General features: G+C 39.1%; 3 protein-coding genes across 4 annotated transcripts in view; 1 reads left to right on the forward strand and 2 right to left on the reverse strand.

The window, feature by feature from the left end:
- Positions 1-6962: 6962 nt before the first annotated feature.
- Positions 6963-10134, reverse strand: KLLN (killin, p53 regulated DNA replication inhibitor). Its single transcript, XM_025396255.1, has one exon. The coding sequence runs from the start codon at positions 9192-9194 to the stop codon at positions 8655-8657; it is 540 nt and encodes a 179-aa protein (XP_025252040.1). The 5' UTR covers positions 9195-10134; the 3' UTR covers positions 6963-8654.
- The window catches only part of PTEN (phosphatase and tensin homolog), a 110542-nt gene continuing 95088 nt past the window's right edge, over positions 10126-25579 (forward strand). For both annotated transcript variants that reach the window (XM_025396252.1, XM_025396254.1), the window contains exon 1: positions 10126-11248. In XM_025396252.1, coding sequence (XP_025252037.1) covers positions 11170-11248 — 79 coding nt within the window. In that variant the 5' untranslated portion in view covers positions 10126-11169. The remainder of the gene's footprint in view (positions 11249-25579) is intronic.
- LOC112631317 lies at positions 10325-11162 on the reverse strand. The gene is made up of 2 exons (XM_025396256.1): positions 10892-11162; positions 10325-10628 (listed from the first exon to the last, which is right to left on the reverse strand). Exons 1-2 carry the CDS (start codon positions 11060-11062, stop codon positions 10446-10448), a joined length of 354 nt encoding a protein of 117 aa, XP_025252041.1. The 5' UTR covers positions 11063-11162; the 3' UTR covers positions 10325-10445.

The following is a 25579-nucleotide window of genomic DNA, read 5'->3' on the forward strand; positions in this document are numbered from 1 at the left end:
AATTTTTGTATTTTTTGTAGAGACATGATTTTTCCATGTTGCCCAGGCTGGTCTCGAACTCCTGAGCTCAAAAAATCTACCCACTTGGCCTCCCAAAGTGCTGAGATGACAGGAGTGAGCCACCATGCCTGACCTGGTGTGGAGTTTATGTATGCTTGTTATCTAGCAGGCCTAGTATTAATAGCCCTTTTTTTTTTCTAAGAGATGGGGGTCTTGGCCAGGCACAGTGGCTCACGCCTGTAATCCAGCACTTTGGGAGGCCGAGGTGAGTGGATCGCTTGAGGCCACGAGTTCAAGACCAGCCTGGCCAACATGGCAAAACCCTGTCTCTACTAAAATACAAAATTAGCTGTGCGTGGTGGCATGTGCCCGTAATTCCAGCTACTTGGGAGGCTGAGGTAGGAGAATTGCTTGAACCCAGGAGGTGAAGGTTGCCGTGACCCAAGATTGCACTGCTGCGCTCCAACCTGGGCAACAGAGTGAGATTCTGCAAAAAAAAAAAAAAAAAAAAAAAAAATTCCCTGCTTTCAGGAGATGGGGGTCTCACTCTGTTGCCCAGGTTGGTCTCGAACTCCTGGGTTTAAGCCATCCTCCCACTTCAGCCTCCTAAAGTGTCAGAATTACAGGCATGAGCCACGGTTCCTGGCCAATAACTTATTAATAGCCCCAGAACAATGATCAAAACCAGGAAATTAACACAAGGTACAAGCCTTATATGAAATTCACTTGTTTTTGTAGTGATGTTCTTTTTCTGTTCCAAGATTTAATCCAGGTTCCCTCACTTGCTTTTAGTTGATATGTCTTCTTAGTCTGGGGAAAAGACTTGTAATAGAGCTGTAAGAGCAGTGAGAAAATTGCTATTGAAGGTTGGAGAAATGGTGTTAGCAGCAGCAAAATGTTTGACAACCCTTGTGGCCAGATATATGGTAAAACACAGAAGATAGAAAGTATACCTAATAAACTTGTGGATTTGGCAACATTCAGGCTGAATGTTCAGAGTGACAGTTGGCTTCTTTTAGGGATGTACAAAGATACACAAGTGATGTATGATGATATCACAAGAGACAGAGATGTGTTAAAAAAGGAAGTATCCCATTTTTATGCAGAGTCTTTTTATGCCAGAAAGACTCTCAAAGTAAGAAATGGCCTCAAGGGCTTGCCTGTAGAATTGGCCTCAAGGTAAAGATCCTATCAAGACTCGGTGCTAAGACCTCTAAAATATTTAAGATATTGCCCTCATCTAGACAAAAAGTCTTCTAAGAATCTTAAGTGTTGTCCCACAGTAGTTACTTCTACAGGTCCACAGTAGAGAGAGGTTTTTTTAAATTTTTAATTTAAATTTTTAATTTTTTTCAGAGACAGAGTCTCACTATGTTTCCTAGGCTGGTCTCAAACTGCTGGCCTCAAGCAGTCCTCTCACCTTGGCCTCCCAACGTGCTAGGACTACAGGCAGAGAGGTTTGTTTTTGAAAGAATTATAGATGTTGCTTTGTGGGCAAGAAGTGAACTCCAATAAGAGTCACAAAATTTTAAAGAGTTATATGGATAAAATTGCACCAGCTTGGACTAAGGAAGAGACAGTTCAAAATGAAAAACCTTCCAAGTCCCCAACTTCCTACAGGCAGGAAGCAGGGTGAGAGAGTTATTTAACTGTAAAAGGAAGGCCGATTCTTTTTTTTTTTTTTTTTTTGGTGGTGGTGGTAACTTTCATTGAAGCGGCAGTGTACCGCAGCAGAGGTAGTGCTCCTTGCAGAGCAGGGCTAACCCACAAATGATGTGCCTGGCGTAGCCATTCAAAGCAGTTCTGTACTTATATTTATATCTACTTTATTTTTTGTTTTGTTTTGTTATTATTTTTTATTATACTTTAAGTTCTAGGGTACATGTGCACAACGTGCAGGTTTGTTACATATGTATACATGTGCCGTGTTGGTGTGCTGCACCCATTAACTCGTCATTTACATTAGGTATATCTCCTAATGCTATCCCTCCCCCATCCCCCCACCCCACGACAGGCCCTGGTGTGTGATGTTCCCTGCCCTGTGTCCAACTGTTCTCATTGTTCAGTTCCCACCTATGAGTGAGAACATGCGGTGTTTGGTTTTCTGTCCTTGTGATAGTTTGCTCAGAATGATGGATTCTAGCTTCATCCATGTCCCTACAAAGGACATGAACTCATCCTTTTTTATGGCTGCATACTATTCCATGGTGTATATGTGCCACATTTTCTTAATCCAGTCTATCATTGGTGGACATTTGGGTTGGTTCCAAGTCTTTGCCATTGTGAATAGTGCCTCAATAAACATACTTGTGTGTGTGTTTTTATAGTAGCATGATTTATAATCCTTTGGGTATATACCCAGTAATGGGATGGCTGGGTCAAATGGTATTTCTAGTTCTAGATCCTTGAGGAATCACCACACTGTCTTCCACAATAGTTGAACTAGTTTACACTCCCACCAACAGTGTAAAAGTGTTCCTATTTCTCCACATCTTCTCCAGCACCTGTTGTTGCCTGACTTTTTATGATCACCATTCTAACTGGTGTGAGATGGTATCTCATTGTGGTTTTCATTTGCATTTCTCTGATGGCCAGTGATGATGAGCATTTTTTCATGAGTCTGTTGGCTGCATAAATGTCTTCTTTTGAAAAGTGTCTGTTCATATAATTTGCCTACTTTTTGATGGGGTTGTTTGACTTTTTTCTTGTAAATTTGTTTAAGTTCTTTGTAGATTCTGGATATTAGCCCTTTGTCAGATGGGTAATTGCAAAAATTTTCTCCCACTCTGTAGGTTGTCTGTTCACTCTGATGGTAGTTTCTTTTGCTGTGCAGAAGCTCTTTAGTTTAATTAAATCCCATTTGTCAATTTAGGCTTTTGTTGCCATTGCTTTTGGTGTTTTAGACATGAAGTCCTTGCCCATGCCTATGTCCTGAATGGTATTGCCTAGGTTTTCTTCTGGAGTTTTTATGTCTAACATTTAAGTCTTTAATCCATCTTGAATTAATTTTTGTATAAGGTATAAGGAAAGGATCCAGTTTCAGCTTTCTACATATGGCTAGCCAGTTTTCCCAGCACCATTTATTAAATAGGGAATCCTTTCCCCACTTCTTGTTTTTGTCAGGTTTGTCAAAGATCAGATGGTTGTAGATGTGTTGTGTTATTTCTGAAGCCTCTGTTCAAGGAAGGCAGTTTCTTATGAAAAAGGAAAATTGATTCAGAGGTCCTAGTCTAGACCCCAGAGGGTGGAACTAAGAGCTCTTGAGAGCAATGCATTGAGAAACTATTCTGAGGGAGGCCAACCTAGGTACTAATGGGGAACTTGATCCTCAGAGGACTGGTAACGGTGCTTGGCGGGATTTCAGAATTGCTGTGGACTAATGACTGCCATTTGCCCTCCATTTTCCCCACTTTCAAACAGGCATGTCTACTGCAGTTATCCTATCACCTTTTCAGTATTGTATGTTGTGTATGTAACTTGTCTTTTAGTTAACAGGTCTCCAGATGAAGAGAAGCTGCATCTGAAATGCCTCATCCACATCTGGGCTAGTATATATTACTAGATCTTGAACTTTAACACTGATGCTATACAGAATAATAGTTTTGGAGAAAGGGAGTGAGTGTATTCTGTATGTCGTGTGTGTGTGTGTACGCGTGCACACGTGCATATATGTGCATACGTATACTGTTGTAGCTGGAGGATGGATCATGATAGACTAGTCCCCAAATTGACTGGCAACAATTTCTCTTATCCCAGCCACTACTTCCATCAAAGAGTAGAGTATCTTTCCCTTCCTTTTGAATCTGGGCTGTCCTTGTGACTTGCTTGGTCAAGAGAATAAGGTGGAAGTGACATTCTGGAACTTCTGAACCCAGGATTTAAGAGACCCTGTAGTTTCTGCTGTCTTCCTCCTGGGATCCAAGCACCATGTAAAGAACCCTGGGCTGGACCACTGAATAATGAGCAACCACACCAAGAAAGGAGGCTCCTAACCATTTTTAGCTACTCTAGCTGAGGTCCCAGACATGTTGTAAGCTATCTTGGACACTCCAGGCCCAGCTAAATTCACAGCTGAATAAAGCACATGTCTGACCCTAGCTGATGTCATAAGGGAGCCAACCTGTCCAGCCGTGCCTTTCCCCAGTTGCAGAATTGTGAGGAAGTAAATGGTGGTAGTTGTTTTGAGCTACTAAGTTTTAAGTGGCCCCCATGGTATCAGTTCAGGTCAGACATGTGCTTTATTCAGCTGTGAGTTTGGCTGGGTCTGGAATGTCCAAGATGGCTTCCCACATGTCTGGGACCTCAGTTAAAGTAGCTAAAATGGTTAGGGACTCCTTTCTTGCTGTGATTGCTCATCATTCAGTGGTCTAGCCCAAACTTCTTTACACAGTGCCTGGGTCCCAAGAGGAAGACAGCAGAAAGTTTTAAGGCAATTTATTATGTAGCAATAGATAATTGAAAACAATTATCCCACAGGGTGCAGTGGCTCATGCCTGTAATCTCAGCACTTTGGGAGGCAGAGAAGGGCAGATCCCTTAAGACCAGGAGTTCAAGACCAGTCTGGCCAACATGGCGAAACCCCGTCTCTACTAAAAAAACCCAAGAAATTAGCCAGGCATGGTGGTGCATGCCTGTCATCCCAGCTACTCGAGAGGCTGAGGTAGGAGAACCGCTTGAACACCTCGTGAGGCAGAGGTTGCAGTGAGCTGAGATTGTGCTACTGCACTCCAGCCTGGGCAACAGAGCGAGACTCTGTCTCAAAAACAAAACAAAACAATTATAAAATGTCAGGGTATTTTCCATTGCTTTACCTTTATTTTATGGGCTGGGAAGAGGTTGTAACAACGTCAGCCATAGAAGTCAAGTTTTCAATGCAGACTAAATTCCATGACGGTGAACACTATATGCCATAGTAGTCACTGCTCTGTCCATAGAGCTTAGAACAGTACTGCCACTTAATAGGCTCCCAAATATTTATTGATTGAATCATTAAATAAATGAATTGGGATAAGATCGCCTACCCTCAAGAGGATGCACAGAAAAAGATTCTGGAGTGTGGAGTCTTGATAAGGGAAAAGAAGGAAAGAAAAAGCAGATAAGCTGTAAGTCTGCCTTTTTTCAAGCTCCAGGGCTGTTTGTCCCATGCATTTTCTCTTTGAAAAAGGTGCTGGTTTTTTGTGATGCCTCAGAGGCCAGAAGGATGTTTTGCAGGGGAAAATTGTAGGAGTCAGGCAGAGCTGGGTCTTGGCTCCTTCTCAATGTCCCTCTACCTAGACAAATTCGGGCTATTCTGCAGAGGTTGCAGTGAGCCGAGATCATGTCACTGCACTCCAGTCTGAGGAACAGAGGGAGACTCCGTCTCAAAAAAAAAAAAAAAAAAAAAAAAAAAAAAAAAAATTGGGTTATTCTGTGAAGCACCTGGTAGGTGTCCCAATATTTGCTGGTATATGGGAATTACCTCTTTCTATTATTGGGAGGTCTAAAAAAAAAAAAACTAAAAAATGTGTTCCATATGGCTAGAGTTAGTATTAAGGGGAATAACTGGTAGCCAGTGTTAGCTTGGAGACTAACATAGTCAAAGCTGTCTTGTCATGTTAGGTCTTTTTTATTTGTATTGCTCCATGGTCCAAGACAAAATTTCAGAATGCCACTTGGACACAGTGAGTACCTGGTCTGCTCTGTGGTTTTCAGGAGCAACCAACTCAACCCTTATTTCTCTGAGAATGATGATTTCATACAGCACATCTCTCTACCAAGATGTGAAAGATGACACCGTGGCATCTGAAATAGCTTCAGGAGAGATTTGGGACATGGGAAGCTTGTAGACAATAATGGAAAATTCTCTTTTAGAATATAGTTACTTGTATGACCCACAGTAGTGCCTTTTGGAGAATGTCTTAAAATTATCTGTAATGAAAGAACAATAATGTTTGTTATTAGGATAAATGAAATAAGGGGAAAACCTCAGACTCTTGGAAGAATGGATTTAAATTCAATCCAATGATTATATTTTTATGTTCTGTATTATTTAGAAAACAGTAGTTAAACAGACAGAGATAGAGAAGATTGTTTAAAAATTAAAGCTACTGAGTTAGATCCCTTTTTGAAAGGCCAGTGTATGGGAGATGAGAAAGGCACTATAGCGATCAGAGTGTTTACACAAAAGACATCTTAGCAGAGGACCTACAAAGAGCACATCAAGTATTTATATCATCCACATCAAGTTGCTGGTCATTTCGCTTATCAAAGAAAATAAGAAAGAAATTTTCTTTGGACATCATCTTGATGTAGTAACAACAGAGTTTTGGAATCAGCTGTTAGAAACGATAATTAAAGCTGGTTTATCATGCTCACTAATCAACTACAGTCACCCTCAAGCTTTATATAATTCTCCCTTTATTATAAACTTCTACTTCTCCCTATGGTATTCTGGTTCCGCAGACAGGTAAAGAACTAAGTGCGGCCGGGCACAGTGGCTCACGCCTGTAATCCCAGCACTTTGGGAGGCTGAGGCGGGCGGATTACGAGGTCAGGAGATCGAAACCATCCTGACCGACATGGTGAAACCCTGCCTCTACTAGGGTACAAAAAATTAGCCGGGCATGGTGGTGTGTGCCTGTAGTCTCAGCTACTCGGGAGGCTGAGGCAGGGGAATTGCTTGAACCCGGGAGGTGGAGGTTGCAGTGAGCCGAGATCATGCCACTGCACTCCAGCCTACAAGACTCCGTCTCAAAAAAAATAAAAAATAAAAAATAAAAAAAAAGAAGAAGAAGTGCTTGGAGACCAGTGTATTGTAATATCTGTACAGCCAAGCAGGTATTTTCAATTGAACTTTAAAAAAGTACTATTTTTGAAACTTTGTTTACTTTAGATAGGGCCAGCCATTTGGGTAGAAAGGTACAGAAAAACAAAAAATTGGAAAAGGATGCATCAGTAGTATTTCTTTCAGAAACAACACTAGGAACAGAAGGAGGATTTTATTCAGCAACTCCTAATAACCACCTGATGTTGCTGTCGGGCTGGCCAAATATCTGCCAACATTCATGATCCTTTCATTCACCACTAGAGAGAAGTAGAGGGACCTGATGTTTAGAGAAGCAGCAAAACCCATTTCCCATTTTCCTTCTTCAGCCAGATGGAAGTACTTGGAGGCTGGTCTCATATTCCAGCACTTTAGTGCTGGTGATGCAGATCCTCTCTGCTCCAGAGTAACTCTGTGCCATGGAATCCAAGAGGATCCTGTCGCACCAGGGACAGGAATGCACCCTTGTTTCATTTTCTTCCCTGAAAGCGGAGTTCAGAGGTTCTCAGATACGAGACTAATTGTCACTTACGGTAGGCTCCAGGGGAGGAGCAGAGTAGGGCAGTGCTAATAACAGTGACTCCGGGGACAAGATCAGCAACCTGAGAAACAAATGTGAGACATTTTACCCCTCTCTAATCTACTCCCCTTTTAAAGGTTCATCTTCATTCCCCCTTTTTCTACCACGCAGTAATTGATAATTAAACACAGCTCTGGTTTTTACCATGCAATCTAGTAGAACACCTAGGCATCAGGAGCTCCTTATCCTTGGTTATTTATAAAATAATGAAATCTGTAGTTCACCCTAGGCTATGTGGACAGTATCTGCATCTCTGGAAACCAACTGGAGGCCTGCCTTTTATTCTTTTCCGGTTGCTTTCCATTTCCTTTTCCACTGTGGTCCTTGCCTTTCCCAAGCTGACCAGAACTATGCACAAAACCAGCCTTCAATAAATATCAACACTGAAGCTTCAGCAGGTTGTTAACTCCTGTAGAGCTATCTTAAATGCTGTATATAAGTGCAAAGTTTTACGGCGCCTCAGAGATCTCTAAGAACACTGTAAATATCCCAGGTTTAATTAGTAGTCCCGGAGTTAGGTAATGGCCTGTGGCTTTCTGCGCTAGGTCTCTTGGGGTTTCCAGTCTTCACAGGTTGCCTGCAACTATGATGTGCACATATACAGTCCTCTTTCTCAAATACGGCATAAATCCTCTTTAGACTTTCCTAGGCACTTACAATTATTGAACACACATGCAGATTGATTCTCATTCTCTCAAAGTTTGAAAAACAACTAAGTGCTTCAACCTAGGTCTCGTTAGATATTTTTTCACTCAAATTGTGGTCTGGAGTTCTACTTCCTAAGGGAAATGAAAAAACAATAAATTCGCAGACTGATGTTGATGCTCATTCTCTTTAAGCGGGTCGACTATTTGCTTTGCAGATCCTTGACGGGTGCGGTGCGGGGTAGAAGGAGCGCGATCCAACTCTCTGCATTTCTGAATTAGCTCTCTCACGGCGACAGGAGTGCCCAGTCGGGGTTGTAAGCGGACTTGACAGGTTTGTTCTGGGCTGACGGCCATTGACGAGGTTCTCAGACCAGATAAGTAACTTGGCTGAGTCTACAGTAGGTGGGGCGCGCTCACCAGCTCAGGGGTAGTGACTGGACGTTTGTTGCAACATCAGAGAATGCAAGCTCTGGGCTGCAGCAGGAGATACCCGCAAGCACAGAACTAAAAGGGTTCACCCTAAGGGGCAGGGCATCAGCGAGGGAGAGGCCCGAGACCCCTAGCACCCAGATCCTTTTCCCACGTTTGGGAAGGCGCAGTATAGGTCGATCTAGAGCAAGGAGTCTCAGGTCTCCGTCCTTGGCTTGCTCTTAGGGTAGCAGGCGAGGAATGGGACCAGCTTGGGGACTCTCTCCCCGCGTTCTGTAAGAATCGGCGGCAGCCAGCAGGCGGGGAGGCGGGGGCACGTGTTTGGATGTGGGTGCTTGTGTAACCAGCTCCCCAAGCGCCAGCCCCGACAGCGCTCCTTCGGGAGGCTGGTCCGAGTCCCTGTTTCCGCCGCGGCGCGGGAAGGGCTGGGGTTCTGCAGCCTGCACCAGGCGAGAACACCCCGAGCAAAAGAAGAGTACTTGCCTCCGGAGCTATCACTGGGGAGTGGGAATTTGGAAAGTTCCCCAACTAGGAACACACGTGACCTCCTTCGGAAAGTAGTTCCGACTGTGGCCCGTGTATCCTTCCACCCCTTTTTGAACCCTCCTAGGTCTCCTTGCCCCGCCCACTCGCTGGGCTGCAGCTTCCTACCGTTCCGTACTTTCCACTCAACCTGGTAACCCCGAACGTGCATGGTCTGGCCGGGGCGCGTGGAGCCTGGCCCCGGGCGATCCATCCCGCCGGGTTTTCACGGAGGCCAAGGGGGGGCGGGGCTAGGTGGTCTCTAAGAACCGAGCTTGAGTCCGACGCGGCGAACCGACTTGGAGCCCGAGGGGGAGAGATGCTCTAGTCTCCTAGGGGCACCGGAGCGGGCGCAGGAGAGGGCTGCGGGGTGCGTCCTACTCACGGGGATCCTCTTTCAGTTCATTTAGATAGGTGCCCTTTGGGCTCTGGAAATTCAACGGCGATGTGTTCACGTTCAGCACGCTCGGCTGAGAGCTTTCATTTTTAGGGCAAACAAGCCGAGTTACCGGGGAAGCGAGAGGTGGGGCGCTACAAGGGAGCCGGATGAGGTGATGCAAGCTGGAAACACAATAGCAGGTTGCTCTTTGTGCTAAGACTGACATCCTGAGGACACAGGATTGGGGAAAGGAGGAATCTCTAGGCAAAGGCTGCTACAGTCAAATCTCTGCGAACGATTGTGATCGACAGCGATGCAAAAGAGCGAATGCAGTCCACGCCGCGGAAATCCAGGGGCAGAGGCAGGGGGGAGGGTATTCCCCTTGCAAGGACCGTCCCTGCATTTCCCTATATACTGACCAGCGTGGTCACCTGGTCCTTTCCACCTGTGCACAGGTAACCTGAGACTCGAGTCAGTGACACTGCTCAACGCACCCATCTCAGCTTTCATCATCAGTCCTCCACCCCCGCCCCGCAACAGCCTATCCTGCCTCCGGCTGGGTTTCTGGGCAGAGGCCGAGGCTTAGCTCGTTATCCTCGCCTCGCGCTGCTGCAAAAGCAGCCGCGGCAAGTGCAGTTGCAGGCTGGCGGCTCGGAACCGGCCCGAGCGAGCTCTAGGCAGCCACACTGGGCATGCTCAGTAGAGCCTACGGCTTGGGGGCTTTGCGCTCGCACCCGGAGCTACCGCTCCCGCCCCCGCCTACCGCCCCCTGCCCTGCCCTCCCCTCGCCCGGCACGGTCCAGTTCGCCTCTCGTTCGGCTCCCGCCTCCCCTCGGTCTCCCGAGGAGCCCGGGCTCCCGGCGCGGCGGCGGAGGGGGCGGGCAGGCCGGCGGGCGGTGATGTGGCGGGACTCTTTATGCACTGCGGCAGGATACGCGCTCGGGCGCCGGGACGCGGCTGCGCTCAGTTCTCTCCTCTCGGAAGCTGCAGCCATGATGGAAGTTTGAGAGTTGAGCCGCTGTGAGGCGAGGCCGGGCTCAGGCGAGGGAGATGAGAGACGGCGGCGGCCGCGGCCCGGAGCCCCTCTCAGCGCCTGTGAGCAGCCGCGGGGGCAGCGCCCTCGGGGAGCCGGCCGGCCTGCGGCGGCGGCAGCGGCGGCGTTTCTCGCCTCCTCTTCGTCTTTTCTAACCGTGCAGCCGCTTCCTCGGCTTCTCCTGAAGGGGAAGGTGGAAGCCGTGGGCTCGGGCGGGAGCCGGCTGAGGCGCGGCGGCGGCGGCGGCACCTCCCGCTCCTGGAGCGGGGGGGAGAAGCGGCGGCGGCGGCGGCCGCGGCGGCTGCAGCTCCAGGGAGGGGGTCTGAGTCGCCTGTCACCATTTCCAGGGCTGGGAACGCCGGAGAGTTGGTCTCTCCCCTTCTACTGCCTCCAACACGGCGGCGGCGGCGGCGGCACATCCAGGGACCCGGGCCGGTTTTAAACCTCCCCTCCGCCGCCGCCGCACCCCCCGTGGCCCGGGCTCCGGAGGCCGCCGGAGGAGGCAGCCGTTCCGAGGATTATTCGTCTTCTCCCCATTCCGCTGCCGCTGCTGCCAGGCCTCTGGCTGCTGAGGAGAAGCAGGCCCAGTCGCTGCAACCATCCAGCAGCCGCCGCAGCAGCCATTACCCGGCTGCGGTCCAGAGCCAAGCGGCGGCAGAGCGAGGGGCATCAGCTACCGCCAAGTCCAGAGCCATTTCCATCCTGCAGAAGAAGCCCCGCCACCAGCAGCTTCTGCCATCTCTCTCCTCCTTTTTCTTCAGCCACAGGCTCCCAGACATGACAGCCATCATCAAAGAGATCGTTAGCAGAAACAAAAGGAGATATCAAGAGGATGGATTCGACTTAGACTTGACCTGTATCCATTTCTGCGGCTGCTCCTCTTTGCCTTTCTGTCACTCTCTTAGAACGTGGGAGTAGACGGATGCGAAAATGTCCCTAGTTTGGGCGACTATAACATTTAACCCTGGTCGGGTTGCTAGGTCATATATTTTGTGTTTCTTTTCTTGTATTCAACCTAGGGTGTGTTCGGCTAGACGGAACTCTTGCCTGGTTGCAAGTCTGGAGGCACCGATTGCTTGCTTAGGCTGTCTATACGGTCTCTTCGTGAGGGCTATTGTCCGTTAATACAGAATACAGTATGCTGTTAGTGGATTAGAGAGCTCGGTAATCCGGTCTCCTAAATGAACAAAAAAGTAGACGCTTTGAGGTTGAGCATATTTCGATTAAATCTTGGCTTAGGCCCTAGATCAAGGGTTTAGATCAGAATAAAATGAAAATTAGTGTTGCACGTATGCATATTGCATCAGAATCTTGCAGTGATTGTTTTAGTTTCCTGGGTTGCATTGATAGATTCTTTTAAAATATGACTGATTTGCATAACTTTAGAAGCAGAATAATTTTCAGTATATATGGTGCACATTGAGTGCAAAAAGTAGTTTTGTTAATGTTTTACACTAAAGTTACAACTTTGGACTGTATTTAGAAGTTTTGTAGTTTGAAATCAATAGTGCCATAATATACCTTATAAGGCGTTCTTACTAGATCTTTGTTATATTTACCTTTTTCTCTCCCTATGGGGTGATGTAGGATAGGGCTTGAAATTTGCACTTCAGTAGCGTTTAATGTTCGGTGCTCTTGTCATAAACATGGAATGGATATTGAGTAGTTTTTGATCCCAGATGACAATGTGTAGGTTCAAGGGTATTGTGTGTGGCAAGTGAAGATTGCAAAGATAAAACTTCAGTTCATGCTTGAAATTTAAGTATTGTGATGCCAGAATTGCTGCTCACCGTTTTTAGATTTCAGGTTCTCTGACATCTTTTGGTATTGTTAATTTCACTGATTTGTGTAGAATGTCAAGTGAATTTTACCAGCTAATATCCAGAAATGCTGGCAAGAGAAGTTTACTCCAGCTTTAGATTGTAGGTATGTTAGCTTTTTTCATACAGTGTATTACATTTACTGAGTCAGCTTGTTGAATAAGACAGAAGCCCAAGAATTTTAACAGTGTATAGCTTTAGTTGTCTAAAAGTTAGGCCTTCGGGCTTCAAAAGTTAGTGGTCATCGAAAAGCATGAATCTTTGCAGTTTCAGGTACAACAGACTGGTTTTGATTAGGGATGGGAATGGGGCCCTCATTTTGCAGAATGGAAAGTATTGACAGGAATTGAGAGCTATTGGTAGGCCAGTGTATAAGGTATGTGAAAACAGAAGTTATTGGTCTGAAGTGACTGAAGCATTTAGGCTCTATCAAGGCCTAAAATTTGGTAATATGAGTTTGGTAATGCGAATTGTGGCAGTGGACAATATTTAGTTAAAATTATGTAATTGCATAAGTACTAGCAGAGTATTTTTAATAAAAATTATTTCTTAGCAAGTATCAGTTGCATTTTGTCTAAAGGTAGCGTGACACTGCAGTGTCTATATGTCCTGCTAAAAATTGTGGGGAAGATTTTTTTTTAAGACAACGTTTATATCAGGAGAGGTTTTATTCCCTTGGATTATGTTAGCTGCATATACATGTGCACAGTTAATTTTGCCCAAGTTTTTGTTTTGAAATGAATATAAAACTTACTGAAGAAGTAGCTTCCCAAAATTTAGTTTTCTGTTAAGTCAGTAATATTATTTTAAAACAGTATTTGCAAATTTTGAAGTTGGCATTAATTGAAAATGTTACTAAGGCTAAACTGGAAGATAAAAATGTTACTAAGGCTAAACCCGCTTGCCCAGAAGATAATTATGGAAAAAATTCTTTTGTGACTTCCAAAGCAGTCTACTATTAGCATGAATTACTGACAGTCATCCAAATATATAGGAACAAAAAATTAAATGTTTATGTAACTTTGAAAAAAAAGCCTCTGAAGAAAATAATTGAATGCTGTCTGGGAGACAGATTTCTTTCAGCACTTAAAGTACATACACACTACTTTTACTTTTCCCACTTTATTTAAAATTGTCAGGGTTATTAAGACCTTAAAATTATTCTACCAGGTTTTTACATGTGAGCTGTGATGTGACTGGCATTTCCTTTGATTTCAGAGTATGTGGGTCTCTACACATGAGATTTATGTGACTTAAAACTTTCTCTAAAATTGTACTTTTAGTTATGCATAGAAAGCAGTATCAAATATTGTGTCAAATGACTAATAACACTTGATTTCTAGAGTTGTGGTTTTATTGAGCCAAAAGTTGGTATGAAAAAAAGTCAGTGAGGAAAGTCAATGAAGTGCTTGCTTTTTTGATAATTGCACTCCCAATAATTTTGATATTCCAACGTACTTGGTTTGCTTGTTTTTCTGTTTATGGGGGTGGGAAGGCATTAAAATGGTCATTGAGGACTTTGTCTTTGGCATGCTGTAGTATTTATTTCGGCAGCTAACCTGTGAAAAGTTAAATTCCTTTATGAAAGTAGTGATTGGAGTATTTTTATCTGGTAAGGAAAGATTAATAATGAAGCCATTTCTCTGACGAAAACTGAGGACAATAATTCAATTTTAAAATATCGCAAAATTAAATTATTCTAAACATTTGTTAGTAGGGTTATATACTTAATATTAGTCTGAAATATAGTGCTGAATTTGAGACTATAGAAAAATAGTGTATTTGGGGTATGTGGAAACTTTAGGCTTCTGTTGTATTTTTATTGTTTGGTAGATTTGCCTCTTTTCAAATAAATCTTCACAGGGAATACTTTTAACTTCTAGAGAGTACAGTGACTATTGAAGTTACCTAAATTACCTCAAGGTAAGTGATTACTGAAATTAATCATGAGGGTTTTAAAAAATATTCTATTCACAATATTTATTTTACATTGTTTTGTATCTGCTAAGTTATATTTCCTGAAAAACGTGACTGGACCACCTAATTGCTATATGATAACTTACAAACTTCATTTTTCATAGTGCTTATTCAAGAGTAAAGCACAACTGAAAGGAGTAATGTACAGTTTATGTGAGGAAAAAGGAATTTTATTGCTGCCAGTGTAAAAGTTTGCACAGCAGTATAGTCATCAATGCAGATTTACATTGGTTATAATATACTAAGTAAATACTAAATGATTAAAGATAATAAAATATGGTGAGATATAACCACCTTCATTTTAAACTTAGTTTTAGAAGATAGTAAAGTTCCTTTAGTACCTTTTTAGAATTTTATTTTTAATAACATGGGGAAAGCAACTGGTGATACTTTAATTTTTGTATGAAACAGTGTATCTGCTTTCTCATAACCACATAAAATATATAAACTACTTAGTGTTATGAAATGGCTTACTTTTTGGAAGTGAAGAAGTCTTCAGTTCTTATTTTCTAGTGTTATTTTGAAATTTGCCTCCATTTGCTGTTTGTTCATTTGGTGATAGCGCAACACTTAAAAAAATATTTTAAGCTACTTCTGAAGTAATCACTTAAGTGACTTTTAATGGAGGAGTATTTGTTATGGGAAATTCAGTTCACAAAGTTTTAACATTAATTCACTTGAAGTAAACGTTTATTTTTAAATTTTCATCTCAATCTTTTTGGTAAGACAAAAGCTTAGGAAATCAATTTTATTATTGATATTGTGTGTGACTTCAGAGTTTGTAACGAGAATTGTAAAAGTGTTGCATGCATATGACAATTTTCTGCTTAATTGAAATGTGAGGCCTCTGCTATACTACAAGGATTTAGCTTCCAGAAAATGTGATATTAACATAGCTTAAGAAATGTATTTTTTTTTTTTCTGTAGAAACCATTGGGTTAAACAAACATTTCTGAAGTTTTATTACATAGAATCCATTAGTTCTTAGTCTTGTTACTTTTTTCTTCATTTTTTCTGTTAAACTTGATTTTCAGAGTCAGCACTGAAGAATTCATCTCGTTGCCCAAATTCATTAAGAAAAGATGTTAGGATTTGTTTTGAAGATAGTGACTTAGGAAATTTGTGAGATTGGGGTAGTCAGTTCTGTTTTACAATTGCTTTCTATCTGGTAGCTTTGAAATTAATGCAGTTGCTATCAGAAAGAATAATGTTGAGGTTAGACTGACCTTAGATTGGTAAGGATTTGCTGAGCAAACTGATAACTGTAAGTCTCTTATAGGGTGTATTACCGCCACATATACATTGTTCCGTAGGTGGTTAAAAGTATATTGGTCTGTGTTTGATGATTCTCTTTGTACATATTGAATATATGCATTCACTAATGTAAAATACTTTCATTTGTCAAGAAAGGTGAAATTAGTATATTGTACTTGACTCTTCACCTTTCCCCTAGTTTTTGAATTTTTTTCATTGGTTGCAGAGGAAGTATCAGCAATTTCATTCTTCTAAAATAATTTGCACTGGATCAAATAAGTATTGGCAATTATTAATAGAAGAATAACATAATTTAGGGGTGAATTAATTTTAGTTGGGAAGTTTTAGTTATGTATAGTTAAGGTAGACTCTTCATTTGCAACAGTTGACATTAGGACATGTGTGGACATCTTCAAGGCATTACTTTTTGGCAGTGTTCAGAATTTTTTATTTTTATTTTTATTTTTATTTTTGAGATGGAATCTCACTCTATTGCCCAGGCTGGTGTGCAGTGGCGGGATCTCGGCTCACTGGAACCTCTGCCTCCCAGGTTCAGGTGATTCTCCTGCCTGAGCCTCGCAAGCAGCTGGGATTACAGGTGCATGCCACCATGCCCAGCTAGTTTTTGTACTTTTAGTGGAGATGGGGTTTCACCACCTTGGCCAGGCTGGTCTCAAACTCCTGACCTCAAGTGATCTGCCTGCCTCGGCCTCCCAAAGTGCTGTGATTACAGGCGTGAGCCATTGTGCCCGGCCAGTGTTGAGAATATTTAGAGATGGATATTGTAGCTGTATCTGCCATCAAAGGAATTTTCTTGATCTCCACATAGTGTAAAAAAGAAGACTGTTTATGCATTATATTTTAAGTAATTATACAAATAATTATTATTAGTACTTATCACTTTGAATATGAACAGTGAATCTAACAAGTATTTGAATTCTGTGTGTGTGTGTGTATATGTGTATACAAAGTTAGGAAACCTTTTATCTTAATATTTATTAAAAATAAATTTTCGTTTCTTTAAAGAAAAGATTACCTTGGATTGTTCTAAAATTGTTCTGTAATTTTTAAATATGGTCAGATCTATTTTAAATTACATTAAAATATTGAGTATTACATTTATCTATACTTTTAAGCATATACATTGTTTCATTGTAGATTTTAGGGAGGCAGTGTGGGCTCTGGAGCCAGGCTGCTTGTTTTGTAATCCTGGATCTTCCATTTAGTAGCTGGATGACTTTGAGTAGGTTATTTAGATTTTCTCAATCTATTTTATCTGGAAAATGGGGATGATAATGGAACCTACCACATACGTTTATCTTGAATAGTAAGTGAGATAATATAAGTAATTCCTTTAGCATAGTACCTGCCACATTGTAAATACTTACATGGTAGTTACTGCTCTGAAAAACTGTAATTTCAGGTTATGTATGAAGGGAAGTTATTTGTGTTTTATGGTGTATGATTGTAACTGAATTTCCTCAGTTTGGGCCATGTTAGGATTTTAATTGTTTCAAGTTATAAGTGTCTTTAAAAATAAGGGTATTCCTTTAGGAAGTCCGAGTATGACATGTCTGTGATTTTGCTGTTTCATCAGAAATGGGAGATAAATCTCTGCTTACTCAAACTGTTGACCAAAGTAAATTATTTTGCTTTAAGATATAATCAAAAACTATTTGCTTTAAGATATAAAAGGCAAAAACTTCCTATTAGCATAGTGAAGTAGAATTTTTAAACTTTGTTATCATCTTAAATTTTCTTTAGTGTTGAAGATAGGTCAGTTTAACTGTCATACATTTTTATTCACATAAAGTAAACTCTGCCTCAAATGTAGTAAACTTAGTATGAGTTATGTAAACTTTGGTCAATAGAGGTGTATTTCTTAGCATTTCCTTTTGAAAATTTCAGCTTTTCGAGGAAGTCTTGCAACTGAATGTCAAGTTACATTTATTACAATAAAATTTACACTTAATATAATCTGTAATGCATTAATATAATATGGGAACTTTTAAAGTATTCAATCTCTGTATTATTGTGTCCTGTTTCCACATTTGGCCAGGATTCTCAATATGATTTAGGCGCAAGACGTGAGAAGAAAGAACTAAAGAACTAAAGAATTTTTTTCTTAATGTTTTCTTATTGAATATGGGGAAAGATGAAATAAGCTTATCTGTCCAGTAAAGGCCATTGTGTGTACATAGGGATTGTTCTTTTTTCCCCCCCCTTGACCTGCACTGATTTCCCAGATGTACCACAGCACCCTTAGTAGTGAAGCACTTGACTTCCAGTGAGTGGATTTTTGTGTGTGTGTGTGTGTGTGCGTGTTTTATATTGCAGAGTGAATACACTCTGTCTGATACTATGTAACTGTCTGATTATGTGATTTTTTTTAATGCATTTTATGTGTTTTGTAAACTAGCTATATTTTTGGTCCATGTCTAGGTTGTAGAGTTGAGTTGTGCATTTTGGCATCTTGAGCACAGCTGAGTTTTGTAAATCAATCTCTCTCCTTGCACTTAGTTTTTGCTTTGGATCACTACCTAAAACTTACTATTGATTTAATACTAGAGCACTTCAGCATAGCTTTGACTTTTATTTCCTTTGGTTTTTGTAGATTTTCAGGCTGAAGTACAATAAGCTTCTCTGTTCTTTACTAGTGCAAAGATTGTATTCTGTGAATTTTGTTTGTTTAATACTTTTGATCTTTTGAAGAGGATGTAATTATTTGAGGTATTATGAAATGCATTGTGATTTGAATTAGATACTCTTTCGAGATGGAATTTTGCTCTTGTTGCCTAGGCTGGAGTGCAGTGGTGCGATTTTGGCTCACTGCAATGTCCGCCTCCTGGGTTCAAGCGATTCTCCTGCCACATCCTCCCAAGTAGCTGGAATTACAGGCATGCGCCACCACGCCTGGCTAATTTTATATTTTTTTTCAGTGGAGATGGGGTTTCTCCATGTTGGTCAGGCTGGCCTCGAACTCCTGACCTCAGGTAATCTGCCTGCCTCAGCCTGCCAAAGTGCTGGGATTACAGGCATGAGCCACCATGCCTGGCCTCAGATACTCTGTTAATTAGATGCATTTAAAAATTTAACCCACCATAGCTGGCCTGAATAGTTGTATTTTTAGAGTGATTAATAAATATCATATACATGTTTAAAGTTACAAACTTTTTGCTTATTTTAAAATGCAGGATTCTTTTCCATTTAAAATTCCCTCTCTTTGTGAGACTTTTTGAGTATTCTGGTTACTCTAAACTGATTGGAGATTTAGATAGAATTGAAAACGGTACTTTTAAAATGAAATTTTGGGGATGTCATTAAGCTTGATTTTTTTAGGTATTTTTTTTTTTTTTAGTGTGTATTATAAATTATTTTACATTGTCAGCGATAAAATGGAATACGTGGGATTTTTTAAAAATTTATTTTATTCATTTTTCTAAGGTAAAAACACTGTTTTGCTAGGCTTAATTTGACCATGTTGTAAAATTTATTGTATACCTTGAAAGAATCATTTATGAAAGATATGGAATTAACTAGTATATACTCTGTCTTATGTAGTTTTTATTAACAGTACACTTTTTAAATCATTAGCTCGTTTGATTTTGCAAAGAAAAACAGGCAACCTAAGAGGCAAACAGAACAGGCATTACTTTTTTTTTTCTTTCTTTTTTAATTTTTGTTTTGCAGCTTCGGAATTGTAGCTCCAGTGGAATCAGTATCTTGTTAATGGCTAGTGAAAGAAATGAGTCTGAAGAAGGATGCCGGGCTTTTTTGGCACTCGGTGCAGTATTTTTCCCATTATGTTACATCAGTGGTTCTTAAACTTCAGTGTGTTAGAATAACCTGAAGGGCTTATTAAACTATGGATTGCTTGCTCCACCCCCAGAGTTTCTGATTCAGTAGGTCTGGATTGGGACCTGAGAATTTTTATTTCTTAGAAGTTTTCAAGTGATACTGATTCTGGTGGTCTGGGGATCACACTTTGAGGATCACCGATGAACACTATCTCCCACCAAGCAAACCCTTAACATGTTATGCTCCTTTAGGTTATTAGAATTTATACATGCATTATCTCATTTGATCTGTAAACTCTAAGTAGCTTTGCATGGAAAATGTTATCCTGATTTTATAGATGAGATAGTTTAGAAAGGCAGTATGGTGGAATGGAGCATAGATTTGGAGTTGGCTAGACCTAAAGTCCAGATTAAATCTCTGCTCAAGGCTGGGCATGGTGACTTACACCGGTAATCCCAGTACTTTGGGAGGCCAGTGTTGGCAGATTGCTTGAGTCCAGAAGTTCGAGACCAGTCTGGGCAACATGGGGAGACCCTGTCTCTACAAAAATATACAAAAATTAGTCGGGTGTTGTAGTGCGCACTGGTAGTCCCAGCTACTCAGGAGGCTGAGATGGGATCACCTGAGACTGGGACTTTGACGCTGCATCAGGCTGTGATTAGGATACTGCACTACAGCCTGGGCAACAGAGTGAGACCCTCTCAAAAATAAATACATGCATCTCTGCTCAGCCACTTCTCAGTTATGTAGATACACTGCCTAACCTTAGTGAACCCTGTTTCAACAACTCCAAAATGGGAGTAAAAATCCTAAATTTGTACAGTGGTTTTTTAGCTTTATTAAAAGTGTAGGTGAGGTCTTTTTTCAGATTATTGGTTGCCATCTGGGGATGATCCTCTTTCACCTCCTCTAGGACTTTTAGCATTGTCTGGAGACATTTTGGTGGTCACAGCTGGGGTGGTGGAGTGTGCTATTGGCTAGGGGTTTGAAGCCAGTGATGTTGCTTAACATCCTATATGGCACAAGACCCCTCCCCGTCAATGAAGAATTATCCCAAAATGCTGTGTAAAATGTCTGGTATATAATAAGTGTAATATTTGATGAAAATCAGTACCTTTGCCCTCAGGTGTGATATTTAAGAAGGTCAACTTACCAATCAGTGATGGAGTTAGTCCTAACATCTGGGTTTTCTGACTGCTGCTAGGCCAGTATTCTTTGTATTAGAATAAGAGCTTTGTCCACAGAAGATATCCCTAATAACAAAAAAGGTTTATTTGCAGAGGGCTCATGTGTTCTTTGGCTGATTATGAAAGTGTTGCTTTGAACTTCTGTTAGAAAAGGTTGAAGATGTTTTCCGTAAGTGTTTTTAAGTATAATTCTGTATGTAGTATTCAGAAGGATGTTTAAATTTTTTTAAAATTTTGCTAGTAGTTTTTAAAGTAATCCTTTTTCCTTTAATTATGTAGTTGTTGAACTGTTGGGAGTTACTTTTACTATTTTGTTATTTAATGCATTCTTTGACCATATGCTTTTTTATTCTAAAGCTGTTTTTATTATAGTCAGATATGATGAAGTTAAATGTACAATGTAAAATTGCAAATTTCTGACGAGCTATACGAACTTCTTAAATATTTCTAGGTAAAGAAATTAGGGCTGACTCTAAGGTTCTCTGATCCATGTGTTGCATTCTTTTCTAGGCCCTAAATTTGCTATGCCAGCCTGTTGAATTAAAGTGCTTTATTTATCTAAATTAGAAACTTGTATTAAAGTGAAGTTTTAGGAAAAAAAAACCAAAACGGAATGGAGTTTTAGGTTAGCCCAGAGATGGGAAGATGCCAAGGGGGTAACTTTAGTGGATTCTGAATTTTTTGGTTTTGTTTTGTTTTTAGGGCAGACAAATATAATTACGAAAGTGTTCTAGGAATAGATTGCTGTGATTTTTTTTCTGTTTGCGTGATTTTACAATTTGCTTTGCCTCTCACTTTTGAATGCAGAATAAAATGTCAAGGCCTTATTTTTTAAAAAATTCTTAAGAAATTTAAGATTTGACGTTAACAATTCTTTTTGAAATACAGAGGATATTTTGAGATACCAATTATTTAAGACAAATAGGACTCATTGTTACAATTCAGTTGAATAAGGCTTATGATGTTTATTTCAGTGTATGAATGAAAACTATGTGCTTATTGTACTTAAGAAAATTTCTTTTATTAAAAACATGACTAAAAAGAATTTTAAAAATCACCCATTGTCATACTTCTGTGAAACTTAATGTTTTCGTTTTAGCTTCCAGTTTTGTTCATATGCATGTACTTTCAAGCCTAGTTCATGAACTTGAGGGTGTTCTTTTTAAAAAATAATTTCCGTAGCACTTTGTCGTTGCCTTAATTATTTTAAATGGTGAAATCATCAGAAATATTTATTTTCCTGTACTTACACATTTATTAAACTTGTTTCCATCTTTTTTTTTATTTTCTGATTTTTTTAATGGATTTAAGATGACCTAAATATTAGAGAAGATTTTCATGGTTTTGATTCATGAAATCATGTTATACAAACCCAACTGAAGTATTAGAGCCTTGAAGCTTTTTCCCCCTAAAGTACATATAGTAACTCTACTTGTATTTAATACTGAAAGCATATTTTACTTATTTAAGTGAGACTAAGTAAAATTTAGCTGAATACTTTTGATCTATCAATTTCCTTTTCCTGTTGTAAGAATATTACATTGTGTTGAAATTAAAGTGGATATAGAAGGTAATTAGAATAAACCGCCACATCATTTTTATAGTAAAGTGGTAATAACACTATTGCTTTGTTTTTTTAATCAAAAGGAGTATTGACTTGTAATGATGTTACTGTTCCCCGAAGCATGTTTTGAATGGTTTATATTTGCACAGTTGCCCAGGTAATCAGTGTGATATTAATTGATCAATTTGCTATTTATTTGCATTTTTAATCAGTACTAGTATTTGTGCTTAAAAATTTTTCATTTGTTTTATCATAATTTTTAAGTGTCAGATACTAAAACAAATAACCTTAACTTTATTCAATTATAATTTTTTTTATCAATGAGGCGGTATTCATTTATTCATATAGTTAGAACAAAACAATATTTAAAATATTGAGGTAGAAACAAATTAGTCTCTTTTTAAATAAAAGCCAGATTACTTGTTAGACTACCATTTTTCCAAATGAGGTAAAATTGTTTCAACTCTTAAACTTAAGGAGATTTTGATCTAAGTGTGGTATATATCTTCTTGTGGGGTGCTAATGAAAACAGGGATGGCAAAAAGAATTTTGTTTGTGAGTGTACGCATTTATGCTTTTTGGCAACCCAAGAAATACTCTTACATCTGAATATCTTCCATGGACTAGCTGTAGGAAATCTATATAAAATAAATAACTTAGTATACTGAAAGTATGACACAGTTTTACATATCTAGATTGTGGTTATGATTATATATACTACTATAAGATATGCTAAGGTGCTGGTTATTAATACTATTTGGATTTTTTTTTTAATACTGAAAAGGTTACACAGATTGTGATTATTGTGTAGTGTCCAAGAACTAAGGCCTACCATCTGTTACTCAAATGTATGAAAAAGTTAAGATAATTTAGTGATATAAGTGGTTTTGACACCACTGTTTTTGGAATAATCTACTAATTATGATTTTTATAAAGACTAATATCAAATTTTAAACTTTTGCAAAAATGAAACCTAATAGTTATACTGTTATTTATATTTTTCTATTAAAATACAGATACTGGCTGAGAACTAGAGATTGTGAAATAAACGCCTGGCCTTTAGTCATTTGGTGGTTTTGTTTTTTGTTTTTTGTTTTTTTCTCAATTGTTTGGATAGTTAACTGGACATCATGTTTTAACTTGAGATATTAAGTTATACAAGATTTTGATATTTTAAACTAGTTTTCCTAATAGGCTGAGATATATAAGAATTCAGTATTACAGGACTCAATCAGGGAGCTGATTTAATAAGAATTTCTTAAAAATTTGTTTAAATGTTTTTCAAGTTCTTTGCTTCATCTTCTACAACTTAATTCTTGTCTGTATGCAAATTAGCTTCCCCATTTAAAATTTTGCTGTTGCATTTTAAGCCACTTATAGAAGTTGTTTCTGTAACTTTCACCCACAAGAATTTGGTCTTACCAAATTGTATAAGTCTTTAAAATTGTGTATTTGGCTTAATATTATAGAATCTGATTGATTTTAATTTACCTTGTTTTATTTATTATGTTGACATTTTCTTGAGAAATTTGTTATACCAAATGATTAACATAATAATATTTAAGTTTAGATATGGTTTTGAATTTACGTTTTCAAATGCAACTTTGTGTCTGTGGCCTATGTTTTGTTTTGTTTTGTTTTGTTTTGTTTTTACAAGAAACATCTTGCCAATTTTTAGATTAATCTGTGAGGAAAGTAGATTGCTTTACTAGAATCAGTTTGTAGACTTCGGTGAGAACTGAATTATAGGCTATGAAAAAAATACCTTTTGGGCCTTTCTGAATAGACATGTATACATAAATTATATCTCTTACATTAAGTGAGGCACATATGTAGGTGAGATTTTTACCCGAATATTAAAAGTTTAAAAGTCATTACCTATTCTGTTTACTTTATAGTATTTAAAGGGTGTGAAAGGTGTTATGTGTTTCTGTCCCTTGTTTTTATTCCTGTCTCTCCCATCTAACTATTGGCACTTTTATCTTCCCATGTATTAAACTTGTATGTTTTAAAAGCTTATTTACTGGTTGAAACGGTTAACTTAGTTTTTTCTCTGAAGTTGCAGCCTAAATATTTTCTGTTTTTTTGTATGTCCTTTCAATATGAAAATTCTACAGCTAATCATAATTAGTAATTGTACTTTTTCACCATTACAATAATTGGTTTCATAATAAAATGGTATCCCTTCAATAACAAGCATTTATAGGTAGTTTATTAAAACTAAGGGTGTTATCTATTCAAACCAAGCAGTACAGACTTACTTTTGAATCTGTTAATATATTTTACAATTGCATATTATTAAAATTTAAAATGATTTTGACTAGTATTTTAGTATATGTAATTTTAGATATTTTGATAATTCACTACTTGAGAATGAATTGTCAAGTAAGATTATAAAGTTGATGTAATAGTTAAAATAACCTTCAGTGGGAATAGGAATCATTTAATATTGTTAGATATTTATATTATTAGAACAATCTTCTATGATTCTTACTAATATAGTAATGAATGACAGACAGTATGTTTGCTTTCATATTTAAAAATTCACATTCATTTCTAGTTTATGTTTTTCTTTAGACTAAAATTCTGCAGCACTTAGACAAAGCTATTTTTGCCAGTTGGAAAAAAAGTAAGTAATTTCCAACCAATTTCCTGGCTTGCAGTATAGAATAAAGAGACTTGATTTTATTACATTAAAGCCAAATATAAAATGATGCAATCTAGCACACACTTGTTTGGAACTTTTCTCTTTTAAATATTCAAATTAAGAGGGCGTTGAAAGGTAGATTTTGATTATTATTAGCAACTATAAAAGTTTTGCAGTTGGCTTATTGGAAAAAGAAAACTCCTTGCCAGAGACACATTTGTATTAGAACTTTGTTTTCTGAGTACCTTATGTATAGTAGGTTTCAGGTATTGGTGAATTCGTTCATGGTTAGGTCTGCATAATTACTGCATATGGAAATTTTGGAATCTTATTTTTTCAAAATGCAGCTATTGAGAGAATATGCACTAAATGTTACTAGATCTTTGTTTTTCAAAATACTGGTATCTCTTAACATCTTCTGCACTTTACCTGTTTGAATATCTTTTTTGCTGTAAAAATTAGTGGCCTTATGTCTTTCTGCATAATTATAAGAGTAGCCAAAACCTCTTTTAGGGTAATCACCTCTGGCGGAATAAATGATAAAAGCACAGCTTTTGTAAGCAGAATGATATTACAGAATCAACTTATAAATCTAACGTTGAATGTAAAGATGAGTATTAAAGGTGCTGTTTTAGGAACTTTATGGTATTGCCGGGTCAGCATTACGATTTTAACTTTTTACAGTTTTTCATATGCTTTTTTTGTGATTTTGCTGTAGAAAATTAGTTGGCATTTGGCTTAGTTCAAGTATATGATGCTGTTGACAAGTATGTCTGACACATTTCATTGAACTAATAATATTTTTGAAAGCTGATAATGTAAGTTATATCTATATTTTGATTCTTCATTAGTGGTCAGTCTTAGATGTTTTTAGTGAGAGCAAAACTATAATATGTGTGTGTGTGTGTGTGTGTGTGTGTGTGTGTGTGTGTGTGTGTGT

The sequence above is a fragment of the Theropithecus gelada genome, chromosome 9 (genome assembly GCF_003255815.1).
Source record: "Theropithecus gelada isolate Dixy chromosome 9, Tgel_1.0, whole genome shotgun sequence".
Lineage (NCBI taxonomy): Eukaryota > Metazoa > Chordata > Mammalia > Primates > Cercopithecidae > Theropithecus > Theropithecus gelada.